This window comes from Cryptomeria japonica, chromosome 10, assembly GCF_030272615.1.
Source record: "Cryptomeria japonica chromosome 10, Sugi_1.0, whole genome shotgun sequence".
Classification (NCBI taxonomy): domain Eukaryota; kingdom Viridiplantae; phylum Streptophyta; class Pinopsida; order Cupressales; family Cupressaceae; genus Cryptomeria; species Cryptomeria japonica.
In genome coordinates, this window is record NC_081414.1 from 447,531,507 (window position 1) to 447,547,302 (window position 15,796).

Genomic DNA, 15,796 nt, shown 5'->3' on the forward strand with positions numbered 1-15,796 from the left:
CCGGTTATCCCATAGAAACAGGACTCGGACTCGGCAAGGCCGACCCGGACTCAAACTCGGGACTCGGAGTCAAACTCGGCTTCAGACTCGACTGGACTCGGGAAAGTGAAAAACTTAAGAAATTTAGAGATTTTTAAAGATTTAAAACTTGTTTCATGCACCCTTTATTGAATACACCTTAAAGACACAATAACATCATCGAACTCGGCTCATTTGATTACATACACAAGTATACATCAATCACATAAGCATAAATGCAAATTGTAGCTGAAGGAAATAACAAACATAGATATATAAATATTGTCAAATGTATACGATATTACAAAACTCATGGAATAAAAAATCCATGTCATCATATGATCATCATCAAATGTTCCATACAAATACCAAAGGTAAATACAACTACAAGCCTATGGCTCAGATGAGCCTGCACCCTCCGGCCCCAGCCCCCTGCAAAGGCATCTAAGGTAGGTCCTGGATGATTCGACAACCATAGCTGCTCCCCGTGACACCATGCCATGCTCACCAACATCAGGAACATCTGTGTCACTATCTGCCTCTGAATCTCCTGTCTCTACTCGTGCTCTTCGCTCCTCCTCTGCCATGGCTACAGTCTCACCCTCTATATCTACCTGGTCGATCCAATCAGTGTCAGACTCGGAGGTTAAATTTTCCCTACTTCTATCAACGCAGTTTCCCCCCATATTTTTTGACAGGGGTTTGGGGGCAGCGCCCCTTGCGCGTCGCGATACAGGGCGGGGTCGAGGGGCAGCACCCCGCGAGGCCAAAAAGACTTTTATTATTTAATAAAGGCGTCGGGTGTTATTTTTGTATTGGCCGACATGTTGTAACCCTAATTTTTCTCATTCTCAGGCGGAGGTTGTAGTGAACAAAGACGAGATCATTCATTTAAAAAAAACTTTTTGAAATGTTTTTTTTTGACATTTTATTTAACCCAGCCGACGGCCGAGTTTCAAGCACTGGACTCGCCGAGTTTGGCGATTTTAGGCCAAACTCACCAACTCGACGAGTCTGGCGAGCTCGCCCCCTAGACTCGGACGACTCCGAGTCCAAGCTCGCCAGACTCGAGGGGCATAAACCGTACTCGGACTTGCCGAGTTTGGCGAGTCCTGGGCGATTTTCGAATCTCTGGGTTATCCTAAGTGGTTACGGATTAGTTATGAAGGTGAGCCTATAAATTCAAGGCTTTACTCTTACAGAGGGGAAATTCTGGAGAACTTTTGGTTTTCGCATTTTGTACTCAAAGCTTTTGAACTTGTATATTTTCAAAAGAATAATAAAGAATGCATTTAATCGTATGTCTTGAATGTGTTTATCAGTTATTATTATCAGTTTCTCGTATGTTAAATTGCTAATCCCTTTGTTTACTTGTGCAACCTATTGATCTTCGGTTCAAACGATATATGCAATGATGAAACATAGTCATACCCTAGTATCTTGGTCTGACTGTGATAAGATAACCCATTTCCTCGTATGTTGAGATTTGTTATCCTTCTTTTGTAATTGCATATCCTAATTGTATTTTGTGCTAAAAATCCCTTTGTAATCTATCATTCATTGTGAAATCTCAATTGGTATTTGTATGTCTACTGTTGGGGTTTCTACTATCCATTTTTCCTAGTTTTGTATTTTCTCCTTTATGTACTTTCGGGTTAAAAGTACACAAAAATCCTAAAAAACCCTATCATACGAGGAGCTGCCCCTCTCAAACACAGAGTGAGATTTTGGTCTTGCTGCAATCTCTCCAATTGTTGGCGCAGTTGTCACTGCTCTTCGGGCAAAGAAGGTCAGATTTGGAGAATCAATCGCAGTGACAAATCTGTTTATCAACAAGGCCTAATATGTTACTCATAGAATTGTAATATAGGACATTTGATCAAACATTTTATCAAAAGTCTCATAAATTTCTGCATGGTTAGGGAATTTATATCTACATATCTAACTACCCCCACAACAGGTGATATGATAAAGTATACATATCTGCAGGCAACATTTAAAAATTATAAGACATTAACACTATTAATAATATAAATTAAAATTTAAAAATAAAAACAAAGTAGATACATATTAATTATTAAATAAAACTTTCTCTCCTATAATTGGACCACCTAGTGTTATTAAGCACCCTTTCTTTCACCTTCTTCCCTTCTTCTATCTTTGATTGAGCTGACTTTATCCATTCTCCACAAACCACCATGGAGTGTACAACATCCTCCACTTCCAACATCCTTTACAACAAAATAAAATAGCTAGCATATTTGAGCTGAATGTCATAACTTGCTCGAGGATTCACACAGCGAGAAGGCTGAATCTCAGAACACGCTGCAACAGAAGACAAGACCCTGCCACTAACTCTGCCACTTGAGATGAGTCTGCCACCAACCCTCCCAGAAACTGCAAAACTTCTAGAGATACCCAAAACAACACCAACCGTCCAACCTGATGTTGGAGAACTGTTCCTCCCTGTAACTAGAGACACACCAAGAACATTTGTCACGATTTCGAGGAAAAACTCGGCAAACCCTCCAAACTATTGCAAATGAGCAAGATGCCTGAAAATAGACTGCAAACAAGAGACTAGTGCAGATGCTCGCACAACAACTCCAGGTGCGACTAAAAATAGACTACAACAAAGTACAATTTTTGAGGAAAAAATCATAAACCCTCCCATGATTTTTTTTACAGGGACAAAAAATATTTAAAAACCCAGAGACTTTTTTTTAGGGAAAAACATATTAAAACCCATCAGAATTTTTTTCAGGTAAAAAAATATTAAAAACTGAAACAAACATCGATGCCCATAAGCCATCTTCACGCTTTTCGAGGCACGAAAAACGAGGTATTGAGAAGATGCTAAGTGCACAAAACCTGAGGTACGAAGTTCAATGCACTGAGACAAGTCCAGGCACAAATTCCAATGCAGAAAATAGAGGCAAATACAAGTACAGACTTCAAAAAACAGATGAAGTAAAATTTTACGGCTAACCCAAAAAAATCCGAAGACAACCCAAAAATCCTTACGAAAAATCCAGAAAGAAACTGAAATCAAAATTGAAATCCGCTAGCACGAAATTTGAGGCATGGAAAACGATGCACCCACAAAATTCTGAAAACAACCCAATTGAGCTCTCGAAAAACCCACCAAGAATCTGCAATCGGAAAAAAAATTTGCAGGTGGAAAAAATCGCGTCACGTGCAGAGGATTAATGGCGTCGCGGGACGAAGGTCTGGTTAAAAAAAAATCCACCACAGAAAACACGAAGAACAGTAGAAAAAACCGCCTGAAAGAAAACCCTTTAGAAAAAAAAATTGAATTTCGAATTTTGAAAAAATCATAGGCCCTAGATTTGTTTTTTTAGTGATGAAAAATTTCATTCGAAAATTTTTAGAAAAAACAAAAATTTTCTTTCTGCTCTGATACCATAATACAGATGCAAAAGCATATGGATTTCAAAGAATCGATGTTGTTCAATTAATCAAGGAGACAGAGCTCTTTTAAATAGAGTTACAAAGATGATGTTTCTAAAAGAAACAATCATTAACTAGAGGTGAAATTAGAAACAACTTAAATGACCATTAATAACACAAAGAGAAAGATATTATTCTAATATAGTGTTATTAAGCACCCTTTCTTTCACCTTCTTCCCTTCTTCTATCTTTGATTGAGCTGACTTTATCCATTCTCCACAAACCAACATGGAGTGTACAACATCCTCCACTTCCAACATCCTTTACAACAAAATAAAATAGCTAGCATATTTGAGTTGAATGTCATAACTTGCACAACATTAGAAGACCCAACCTCCTCTATGGCCTTCTTCAATAGGCCAAATTAGCAATCGGCATCCTTAAGTTTCCCACAGCAATCAATAGCTCTAAGAAAGTATGAATCAACAAGAAATATAACAATAATATTAGTGAGTGGCCAATATCAAACATCAAATCACCAATCCATGACAATGGAACAACCAATCCTCATCCATGTTTGTCTCGTCTCCTCCATCAATATGTTCAGCTTTAAATATTGTTTGTCAAAGAGAGGTACACAATCTATATTCTCCAAAGAGAACATAAGAGGGTCCAACTCTCGTTGCATCTATCAACATACCTTTGAAATAAGAAGACCTTGCCAAATGAAATGGGATGGTATGAGTTTAAAAATACTTGATCATCAAGTTGCACGCATTTTTGAAAAATACACTAACCCTACCATTATAATTTTCCTATCTACAATAGAAGTGGCCTTCCTCCTCCCTCTATCACAACTCTCTCTTAATTGATACATTGTAATAGTCATCAGTAGATTGAAATATTCTTGATGAACATTTATTAGTAGTAAAGTCTTTCCTCTCTCCCCGCCCAACCTTACCATTTCAACTTCTTGTTCCACCATTATAACTTTACAAACTCTAACCCCATGTCCACTTTCACCCAATAAATGGTGTGCAACCTTATTATAACTCCTATGATAACCAATTTTGAAAATATGACACGACCAATGCTTTTTGCCTCTTGTATTCTTTCCTTATTAATACTCTAATTGGTGGCAAATTGCAGCAAGGATTTTTTGGGGTCAATTTTTTTAAGAGAGGATGCAAGGCATCCAAAATGGTATTGTGAAGTACTAATAGTACCTGCATTTGGAGTATGTATATATATATATATATATATATATATATATGATGATGATGATGATGATGATGACTTAATATAAATTAATTTGACTTGGAGGGCTCTGCAAGTTGATAGCAATACAAGGGCTTTTGATCTCTAAGGCCGGCCGCTCGTGTGAGGCTTGCCTTGTGCAGGCCGAGGGACAGCCAGCCCTGTTGGCGAGGGGGCATTTAGTGCTTCTTTCATTTTGCCCTACTATATGGGTACTAAGTCTCTCGGAGATGGAAACATTATTCCTGGTATCGCAACAGAAAACGGAGCCAAAATATTTAAGAAGCCATGGCAGATTCGAAACCTACTCCAAAAGGGCCAAAATTTCTAACGAAAGAAGAATAGCCGGGTGAAGATGGTGGAGGAGGAGGTAAGGTTCTCCTTGGTTCCTCTTTGGTTGTCTTTCCTAGTTTGCAAATGGCCAACACTACTTTAATAGTAAAAAACTGACTTAGGAATTCAGCTATTTTCCTTGCGGCTTTGGATGTCAATAAGCTTCCTTCTAGGAATTATGTAAACACATCGTTGCATAATATTTGGGGCAAAAAAATGGGTTTTACATTCTCCTTCTATAGGATGGTGCAAAAAGTGTTTTTTCTTATTTTCTTTAACCACCCTAGTAGTCAAAGGGAAGTTATCAAAAGGCAATTCTGGACTATAGGGCCTAGAAGTTTTAGGGCAATTTCCTGGGACCCAAAGGCTAATGCGAATGAAATATTGGCTCTCTCGAGCCCTAGGTGGATGACTATTAAAAATATACCCCCATATTTGTGGGCTTTGGTTCCTAGCTTGGTGGAGCCCTTAGGGAAAGTGTTACGAATCAATGAAACGGCTTCTCTACTACCGCACATGAATGCTAGGTTGCTTGTGGCCCTGAATCCAGGTAAAGATCTCCCTGATGATATTCAAATTGAACTCATTAGCGATACAATTGTTTGCCCCATTGAATATTTAGGGGGTTTAAATGCTTGCTTTTTCTGTAGAAGAGAGGGGCAAATTAGGAAAAATTGCCCTCTAGTCAAGAAATCCAGCAAGAGTCATAACCCTAACAGTAATGATAAACCCTACCTAGATACTACCCCTGACGTTGAACAGAATGCTTCTCCCTCCTCTCTGATTTCGGCTCTTTTGCCTGGCCCCCCAGCTAATGTAGCTGACTATCATGCTACTAACCCTATGATGGACAGATTGGACGTCCTTTGTGCTGAAATTCGGAAAGTTAGTCGATCCTCAAATGGGACTAATCCTTTTGTTACCTTAGATAAACCTTGTGATGGCTTTGATGCTTCTAAGACCACAGACAACTCAATGCATAGAAAACTCAATGCACAGCAGATTATTCTAGAAAAATTTAAAAAATTGAATGAGACCCAGCACAATGTACAAGGTATTTTGGACTCCAGGTTAAAATCTAAAGATGGTCAGACTAGAATTGTGGAGCCTGAGCCTCCCCATCTAGCTTCTGCTTCTAGCGAGAGGAAAGGCTTCCTTGGGAGTCCTATCCCCAATACTAGGGAGGCTACTTCTAAAACTGATGTGGAGGGGATTAAAAGGAGCTCTTTTGTGCCCCCCTCTAACAAGGATGGCATGCATTCTAAGGGCCTAGACCTGGAACTATCTGTTGAAGATAAGACTCCTGATTTTTTTGAGAGTTTGTTGAAGGAGGACTCTCCTCTTGGATCTCCTTGTACCCCCCCTTTCAATTCTGGCATTAAGCCCAATAGTGGTGGGGATAGGAGATATAAGGTTGGAACCCCATTGATTGGTGGTGACTCTTTGAGGAATATGGAGGTTGAGAGCACTGGTGTGATGGATAATAACAATAAGGAGGAAGTCTCCTTGGCAATTGTTCCTTTTGTGAAACACTCCAAAGATGGCCTAATGGGGGAAGCTATGAAAGAGTATGGTGACAAGTTAACTATTAACAAGAAAGGCTCTAGGAAACACAACAAATCTAAAAAGTTGGCTAATGGCCCTCCCTTAGGAGCTGATCAAGAGTTTGTGTTTAAAAGAAAGAGAGGGGGGCCTAGCGGATCCTCCAACAGTTTCAAAGGAGTAAGAGCTACTAAAGATAAATTACCCAAATGCTATGATAGCTTTCGGGCACCTATGGAAACCTCCCCGTAAGAGTTCTTATGGACTTTAACATCACATCATGGAATGTAAGGGGTTTGAAAACCCTAGACAGAAAATATGTTGTTAAGAGATTTTTGAAATTATATAAGAACATGGAGATCTTGTTACTACAAGAACTTAAAGCAGTGAACTTCTGGTTAGACATAAATCTGAAATGCATATAGAGGAATGCTAGGCACTTCACCACTAACCATGCTAGAGGCAAGGGTGCAGCTCAGCTATACTTCTTAATGAGAAATGGGCTTTGCATGTTTCTAGGTGGGGTTGTTCCCCATGTAATAGATTGGTGTGGGATTCTGAAGTATAAGGAGATTGAGTTTTGGGTGTGCTCGGTTAATGTTCCCAACAATTATAAATGCAAGATTGATTTGTGGAGGTGGATGTTTGATTTAGAGAGTGTTCCCTGGATCCTTGGGGGTGACTTTAATACAGTAGAGAACCCGGTGGATAAGGCAGGGGGATGTGAATTTGAGTGGAAGGGGTAGGAAAAATTCTTCTGGAACAGAATGATCAGCAAGTATGTGCTTATGAACCCTTTAGCAGGCTGCAAGAAGGACTATAAAGGCATTTGGTTTACCTGGTGCAAAAGTCAAAAGGGGAATAAGAGAATATATTGTAGATTGGATAGATTTTATTACAACAGAGATATCTTCACGGTTAATATGGATGATGCAGGTTCGAAGGTGAAGGTTACTCCATACTCTTTGTTGGATCACCACCCTATTCAGGTTACAATTTCTCATAATTGTCTGCCCTATAGAAGAGAAATCAATAGAGAGGCCTTTGCTCTCAACACTAGCATTCTTGATAGAGATGAGGTCAAACAAGTGGTTTTCATTATTAGGCAATTCAACAACTCTGTAGCCAAACACAGCAGCCCCATTGAGGGGTGGATTCAAACGGTTCATAGTTGGAGGATTCTCTTTCAGACTATAGGGAAGAAATTGGCCAAGGATTCAAGGAATGAAGAAACCCTGGCTTATCTTAGGCTGCATCAAGCAGAAGAGGTTTTGCAATCCACTCCCACAAGCCCTTAGGCTTTGGATAATATGTGTCAAGCAAAGAATTCACTTAGAAAGATTCAGAATATGAGGATCCAAGGAGCCAAAACTAGAGCTAGAGTGAATTGGCTTGAGCATTGAGATAAGGGGTCTAGATTCTTTTTCCAGTTGTTGAAATCTAGAGAGGCTAGGGTTAGTATTGATAATATTTGGGAAGACGGAGAGGCTATAACAGATCAGGCTGGTATTCTTAAAACCTTTGCCCAGTTTTATCAAAAACTATTCTCTTCAGAGGATAATGGTCACAATAAGGCAAGGGCCAGAGATTATATGAGAAGTATTATTCCCAGGAAGGTCTGCAAGGAAGATGCCAAAATGCTAAATAAGAAACTATCTCTGGAAGAAATTAAGGGAGCTATCCAAGCCCCAAACAATGGGAAAGCACCAGGACCTGATGGTCTGTCGGTTGAGTTCTATAAAACAGGTACCGATTGGCTTGGGGAGGATCTTCTCCAGATATACCAAGAGGCACTTGAGAAGGGATCCTTGGGCAGGGATATCAATAAGGGCCTGATTAAGTTGATTCCAAAAGATGGAGATAGATCATTAATTAAGAACTAGAGACCTATAACATTGCTTAATGTGTCATACAAAATTTGGGCCAAGGTCTTAGCTCGGAGATTGGAAAACATTCTTACCAAGGTGATCAACCCCACACAAACTGGATTTGTTAAAGGGAGATACATCCTTGAAAATCTATTGACTTGTTGGGAAGCCATGCATCGGGCAGGGAAACTGAACAGGATACAGCTCTATTACTGTTAGACTTCGAGAAGGCTTATGACGAGATAGAATGGAGTTTTGTTAATATGATGCTGGAAAGTATAGGGTTCCCTGAGCATTTTTGCAGGATGGTCAATATATTGATGAAGGATGCTAATGTTTCTGTGGAGGTTAATGGTAATAATTCTGACAGTTTTGACCTATCTAGACCTATTACAGAAGGGTGCCCTTTAGCACCAGCTATATTTGTGATAGCTGTCGACACCCTTTACTACTTGCTGAGAGATTCTATGAACTCCCCCATAGTGAAAGGGATTACTCTACCCAATGGGGAAGATCTATCTACTATACAATTTACAGATGACACTGCTATCCTTGCTAGATTAGAGGAGAACAACATAGATGCATTAATGGCCAAATTAGATATTTTCTGTGAATCTTCAGGCAGTAAACTTTCCCTACCCAAATCTGTGTTGCTCAGTTGGAAATCACAGCCTCTTGATTGGTGCAGTAAATACTCTTTCACATGGGGGGCACACCATATGGTTAGGTATCTTGGTATACCACTTGCCATTGAACCAAATTTGAAGGCTATGTGGGATGGGATTAAAATAAAAAATAGACAAGAAACTTAGCAAATAGAACAGGCACTTCCTCTCTCTAGCCGGGAGAGTTCAAGTTTGTCAAAAAATTCTTACTTCCTACAATATCTACTATACTTCAGCCTGGCTATTCAGTGCTTATCAATTTTGTCATATTCAAAAGATGATAAGAGGCTTTCTTTGGTCGAATGGGAAAGGGGGCAAGAAAAAGCATGTTGTGAAATGGCAGTGGTGCACTATGAGCAAGAGGAATGGGGGTTCAGGCCTCAAGGATCTGAGATGGCAAGGTATCTCCCTTGCAGCTAAGTGGATCTTTGGAGCTCTTCAAGGAGAGGAACCATGGAAAATTTTGATCAGATACAATATCAGTAAATCCATCCCTAAAAGAGGCCCTACTTGGAGGTCTGGCAATTAGTGATATTATTGTTGGAGATTTTGAGGTTAGACCCTCTGGATCGCCTGTCTTCAAGTCAATTTGGAAAGCTTTGGAGGTGGTAAGAAGTCATATCCCTCACAATAGCATTATTTGAGAGAATGGGGAGGTATATGGTGAACACTCTATATGGTGGAACTTGAAATACAATGGTAAGCCCTTGGCCTTAGTGCATGGATGCTCAGCTAAATCTTGGGCAGGGAAAGGATTAAAAAAGCTTTATGATGTTATTAGAAATGGGCACCTAATGAGTTGGAATGACATCATGACTGAATATGTTATACCTACCTCCCAAAAGAAGACCTATACTATGTTGAGAGAGGCTTCTTCTCCTCTCAATCTTCCCAAACCTTGCACTGAAAATAGTTCCAGATTCTGCCTCTTCACATGGCCGGATGGATCCCTCCTAACTAGAACCAAAGCCAAGAACATTTATTCCTTGTTGATATGTTGTCCTTTCACATGTTGACTCTTGCTGGAATTTGAGACTGGATGCTGCCTCTTGGCAGAAGACCTTTGAAGCCCTATGGTCCAGACCAATTGAGCCCAAGAAAAGCTATTTTTGCTGGCAATTTATTCTTCAAAAGCTTCCTATCCATAAGCACATTGGGGAGTCCAGTATTTGCTCAGGTTGCAGAATTGTTGAGTCTGTCAAGCATATTTTCTTTGACTGTTTATTTGCTAAAGAACTCTGGAGAATATTTGGCCTGAGTTTTGGTAATAATTGAGATCTCTGATGTTGTTATTGATTATATCCAAAGCCTAAAGAAAAGTGCTAATAATTTTTGGTCTGTTTTTATGTTGAAGTAATATGGGTCATTTGGAAATTTAGGAATGATAATCTTTTCAATGGCAAGGATAGGAACCTTACTGAGTCTCTGAGGAGACTCGTTTTTTCTGACATTGACTTGCAGGTAACAGTGGCCATGAGGATAGCACGGAGGAAATTTGAGAGGTTGCTACAAGATGGCTCAGTTAGAATGTTCACATGGGAGATATCCCATGGATTTACTTGGGCCAGAAACTCCAAGGATAGATCTCCTTGAGATAGGCCTGGAAAACTTCATTAGAGAACTCAACACACGGCAAGGAAGGGATCTCCAAGTGCAGGCACAAACTATCCCAGTTACTAAACCAGTCACTCACCCGTATGTTGATCCAATACTGTGGGGCAAGGTCCTGATGTGGTGTGATCGTCCGCAAGGGTGGACTGCTTGGGTAGAGACAATGGGAGACTCCACTGTCCGGATGGGGAGATCTCCTTAGACTAGCTTTCCATAAAAACTTCAAATTCTATGGCATTTTTCTAAATGATATGATCACTAGCTATGATAGAGTTGATAGTCATGAAAGATATTATAGACAAGATAGAGATGACAGATATGATAGGCATGATAAATATGTAATTTTGACAGTAAGTTATAACTATCTAGATGTAGGCTTATAGGACAGTATTTCTCCTTGCTATGAGACATTCGATGATGATGTATTTTGTATTGTGAACTCCTTATATTTAATAGGTAAAAAAAATATAATTTAATTTAATTAATTAATAAAATACTATTATAAAGTCACTTTAACAAATAAAGTTTTCCAATATTCAAGTCAGCCTAATCTTCTAGATGTTTCTTGAAGCTCTTTATAAGGAAGCTGGGTGGGAGACGTAAAGCATGCTTTGGATTTGATATGATAATTTATGAAATTCTGAGGATGAAAACCCTTGGAATTGAAGGTGTGGACGAAAACCCATCCCTTCCCGTGGAATGTTTGCAAGGCAGCAGACACAATTGAGCAGATTTGTAAAGTCTCCTTTAAAAACAAATTTGATGAATGTTTCAGGAATAAAGTTATTGCCAGGTTGAGGTATTTGGTATTTCAATTTAATCTGGCAAAAAATATTATTATATTCCGAATATTATATGTGGAAGTCTTTTGAGGCTGTCAATATTAGTGATTGATATCTCTTTGTTTTAAGGAATGAATGAATACTCCTACAGCTTTGATTTATGGAAATAATCAGGTTATATAACTGCAGAAACTAATATTTGCAATTATGGTTGTAATTGTGGCTTTGGTTATTATTTGCAAATGTTGTTAAGGTAGCCGATTCAAATAAAGAATATTGTTCTAAATGCATAATATTGGTGAGCTCGATTTGATATTGGACTTCTTTTTGAATATTGGCAAAGGATTAATAGTTGTCAGGATTGATTACAGAAGCCCAATATATCATGGTTCATATTTGTTGGCTTTAGGGTAATTGTATTTCATATCGACACATTTGAAATGTGCATTATAACAATCTCTGCCGCAAATATTACTGAAGCCAACTATTATCAGACGCATTAATATTGCACAAGGAAGAGGGATTTCACGTCATCTTCAAGAGGACAGCCCATGCAAATTACCAGGCAGCTTTGGAGTCGTAGGACTGTAACTCAGCGCCACTCCAAGGTGCCCTAATCGCTGCTCACCAGGGACTGGGACGCACACAGAAAGAGATTTAACATCCAGGTTGAGGCCCGTGAGGAAAGAAGCATTTGTGATAAACTGAATTAGTGCGAACCCTAGATAGATCACAGCTCATGACCAAGCATTTGTGATAAACTGAATTAGTGCGAACCCTAGATAGATCACAGCTCATGACCATAGAGGAAATAGCAGCGCTTTACCAGGTGCCTTAATTGCAAACACCAAAGGCATAAAAATTTAGCACTCAAGCAAAGGAGGGAACAATATTCCTTATTGTCAATGTGTCTCTCGACACCTACCAATAATAAGGTCGATAGGTGGAGACGATTCTGCTTCTGTAATTTTTATGGATTAGAGGTTGACAAAAGCAAAGACCACCATGATTCAAGGAAAAAGGGACCTGGCTTGGTATCGAGTACTGAAGGATTGTAATTAAGCGACATCATGGACCAATCAGGTTCACAAGTAGCAGTTGTGTAAAAAAGCCTGTAAGTGGCTCACCAAATAGAAGAAAAAACTGAGATTGCTCTTGTTCCCATCAATGATCTGTATTGTTTGTTTTAAGACTTTAAGTAACTGGAGCATGTCTTAAAAGATTAATATCAATTATGTAAACTTTTCCTTTATCTTCCATCTTGACTGAGAAAATTATTGGTGTGGTGATTTTTTTAAAGTGCAAATTGTTCAATAAAAGTTAACAATATAGTTCCAAATTTCTATATGTTTATAAGACAGGGTATTCTCAATCTGTGAGTAAGCGATTTTGGTTGACTATCAGAAGTGGGACATTTCACTAGTGCTCATTATGTGGTGTTTTTATGTGGCAACAAATTGAAATCAATACATTTTAACTAAATACAAACCCTACCTAACAAGCTTAAAAAATTTAAGCTAAATCAAAATGGAATACCTTGATGCAATGATTGTCAAAATGACACACCTTGATGCAATGGTTGTTGCTGAACTAGGTCATGTCTTCTTTGTATTGGAAAAAAATAATCTCTTTAAATAGATTGTTGAATCTTGATATTGGTGGCTAGACCAGTTGATGCCTTGTATTCGCAGATTTCTCACTTGCTTCAACAGGGTAGGGCAGCCATAGGTCTTCAGCACCAGGCAATGGCAATACCTTATCACAGCCTCCAGCACTCATTCAATAACACAATGAATGCTTTAAGTTTTTGTTTCGTGTATTAGTGCCAAAAAGAGTGATGCAAAATTAACCCCACATTGATTGCAAGGCTTGGTCCGCAACAACTTATATATTCCAATATACTATTATCCTCGTGCCAAAAAGAGTGATGCCACAGGTGGCCCTACTATTGCCCTAATGGTCGATTGGTTGTGGATGACTATGTGCTTGCTTGGCCACCCCTCTCCTCTTATATGGCTGAAAAATCCCCTTTTTACAAGCTTTTAAAAATATGTCTTTCCTCTCAGGTCAGATATATCTAAAAAAATTGTGCAGCTTGGAATTGATTTATAACTAAGAAATCTTCAAACCACATCACCTCTTCATCCAGATAAAGTATGTTTTATATTTTGATTGGTTGTCCATAAAAAAATACATATGCAATTGAATTAAAATATGGTCTGTCTAAACAATAAGAAAGTACAGAAAAAATACAGTTAAAAGCAGATTTAAAAATAAAAAATTATATGAATACAATACTAAATATATAATAATTCTATTATTAAAATTTATAAAGTTAGGTATCATGATATTTACTTGCAAATTTCTTTTTCTTTTTTGGCGGGGGGTGAAGAACCTTTCCTTTCCTTTTACTGTTTATTTTTATTTACGTTTATACAAGTGAATGGAAAGTCAATACTTATAATCAAAAACAATATAAATTGTATAAGTTTCTGGTGTCCACTGTTTCAAAAATATTTTTAAAAAGCCTGGCTGCCATTAAATTTCTATAAATCCTGGACATTTTTTTATTTTTGTAACTTGACTGGAAAAATCTGAAGGTGAACACCCAAAAAAATTATAAATTGTTCATATAACTATTTACATTTAATTCACAATTTTGGGGAAAGGTACGGAAATTAGCATTGGGCGGCCACTTGTGGTAGCCTTGGTTGGACAGTATATATCGTAATTTCATATAAATTATTTTTGCCGATGGAGAAATTTAAAATAAAAAGCCAAGTGATACGGAACAGAGAGGCTACCTGCGAATGCCGCAAAAACTCTTTAAAAATTTGAGGTTGGCCCTCTCCTTTTCGTTCCTGTTCGATGAAATGCAGATAAGGCCCCTCTTCTTCTGCTTCCCCAGTGGCAAAGCAGAGGTCCCCGGCGAGCCATTCGTTGGAAGGCACCACCGTCACTGATACATTTCGGAAGACACTCGTAATCTCATTTTCAACATCCCCCATGGCTGGCTTTGTTCCTTGCCCTTTGCCCTTTGGACCTCACCCTCCAACGGATTTGCAGATTTATGTCAATAACTTATGAATCCACCTAGGGTTTTGCAGATTTATTAGGCCTTAATGCTTCGAAAAGATTCGCCTTCCCTTTCCTGCCCGAGCCTAACATTCCCCTTAACTTTTAACTCTAATCTGCTGTAGGTTTAATGGTGTTATAGCAGAAACATTTTTGAACTTTCCTGAGGTGTTCCCTGCCAATTTTAATCAAACCGATTAAATAGATTTAGTAAAAACAATCCTCGTTTAAATCAACCATTAATTTAGTTTAGCTAAAATCATGCTTGTAACAAAAATAAACTTTTGAAATATAATTTCGAATTCTTTAATTTCATTTAGACAGCATTTTTTTATATCGGTAAAAGGTTCATAGAAATCAAAAATTTATGGTTGAACCCACTATTCATGCAAACGAAAGCACTCATCCCCCAAAACATGAATACTGTTACAGACCAACTACATTATATATAAATATTATAGAGGCAACAAAAACTTCTACATGATCAAAACTATAAACTTCTACTAGACCCAGCGCCATAAAGTACAAACAACGTCTACAACCAAAAACTACTTTGCACACCACTCAGGTCCTTCTCCCTTGGCATCTCATTGTCGATCCAACAATCTTCTTTGCAAAAGTCATGTTTTTGCTTTGCCTTCCTTGGCTCCTCTCCACTTGTCGCCTGCTCCTTGACCACAGTCGCACAGATACTCTTTAATGAACGTCCAAACACCTTGAGCTTTCACCCTTCTCTACTACCTATCGTCATTTGCTCCCCAAACCAAAAAAAGGCCTCAAATGAGGAATAAATTCAACATCTTGAATCCACTCTTTGCTCTTAATGACAAATCCTTCCCTTGATCGCATCATGACCATCAAGGTTTCCATACCAAATTTGCACTTTTCCCTGCCACATTCCCTCATTACCCATTTAAAATCCTCTTTGTTGCCTAGTTCCAAGCACCAAGCAAAGAAAACGGAGGCCACATCCATGTCTGTGCAATATCTAAACTTAGAATTCATATACTCCTCCCCCCAAAACTTGTCAACTATCCTCAAGAAACGTGGATCCTCAATTTTAAAGATATTTTTCACCCTTTCCTCTGAAATTTTCTCCATGAAGGCAAGTTGTTTCTTGTCTATTAAAAGGGAGAAATTAGGCTCCATGTTGATTCGGAGAAGCTTAACAAACTCCACTCTCCTTATGACTCACCACCTGAACTTCACTCATTGCCTTCAAGAAGCCATGTGT

At 38.6% G+C, this 15,796-nt stretch overlaps 1 protein-coding gene across 7 annotated transcripts in view; it reads right to left on the reverse strand.

Annotated features, from left to right (window-relative positions):
• LOC131067540 (probable histone-arginine methyltransferase CARM1) overlaps positions 1-14,750 on the reverse strand; it is a 253,344-nt gene extending 238,594 nt beyond the window's left edge. For 5 of the 7 annotated variants that reach the window (XR_009111832.2, XR_009111833.2, XR_009111834.2 and 2 more), the window contains exon 1: positions 14,292-14,749. Coding sequence is in view for 4 of the 7 variants with exons in the window: in XM_058002590.2 (XP_057858573.2) it covers positions 14,292-14,495 (204 nt within the window). In the remaining 3 variants the exon portion in view is untranslated. Of the gene's footprint in view, positions 1-14,291 lie in introns of all 7 variants that reach the window. The other 2 variants (XM_058002592.2, XM_059212001.1) reach the window with 1 other exon arrangement.
• Positions 14,751-15,796: the final 1,046 nt, after the last annotated feature.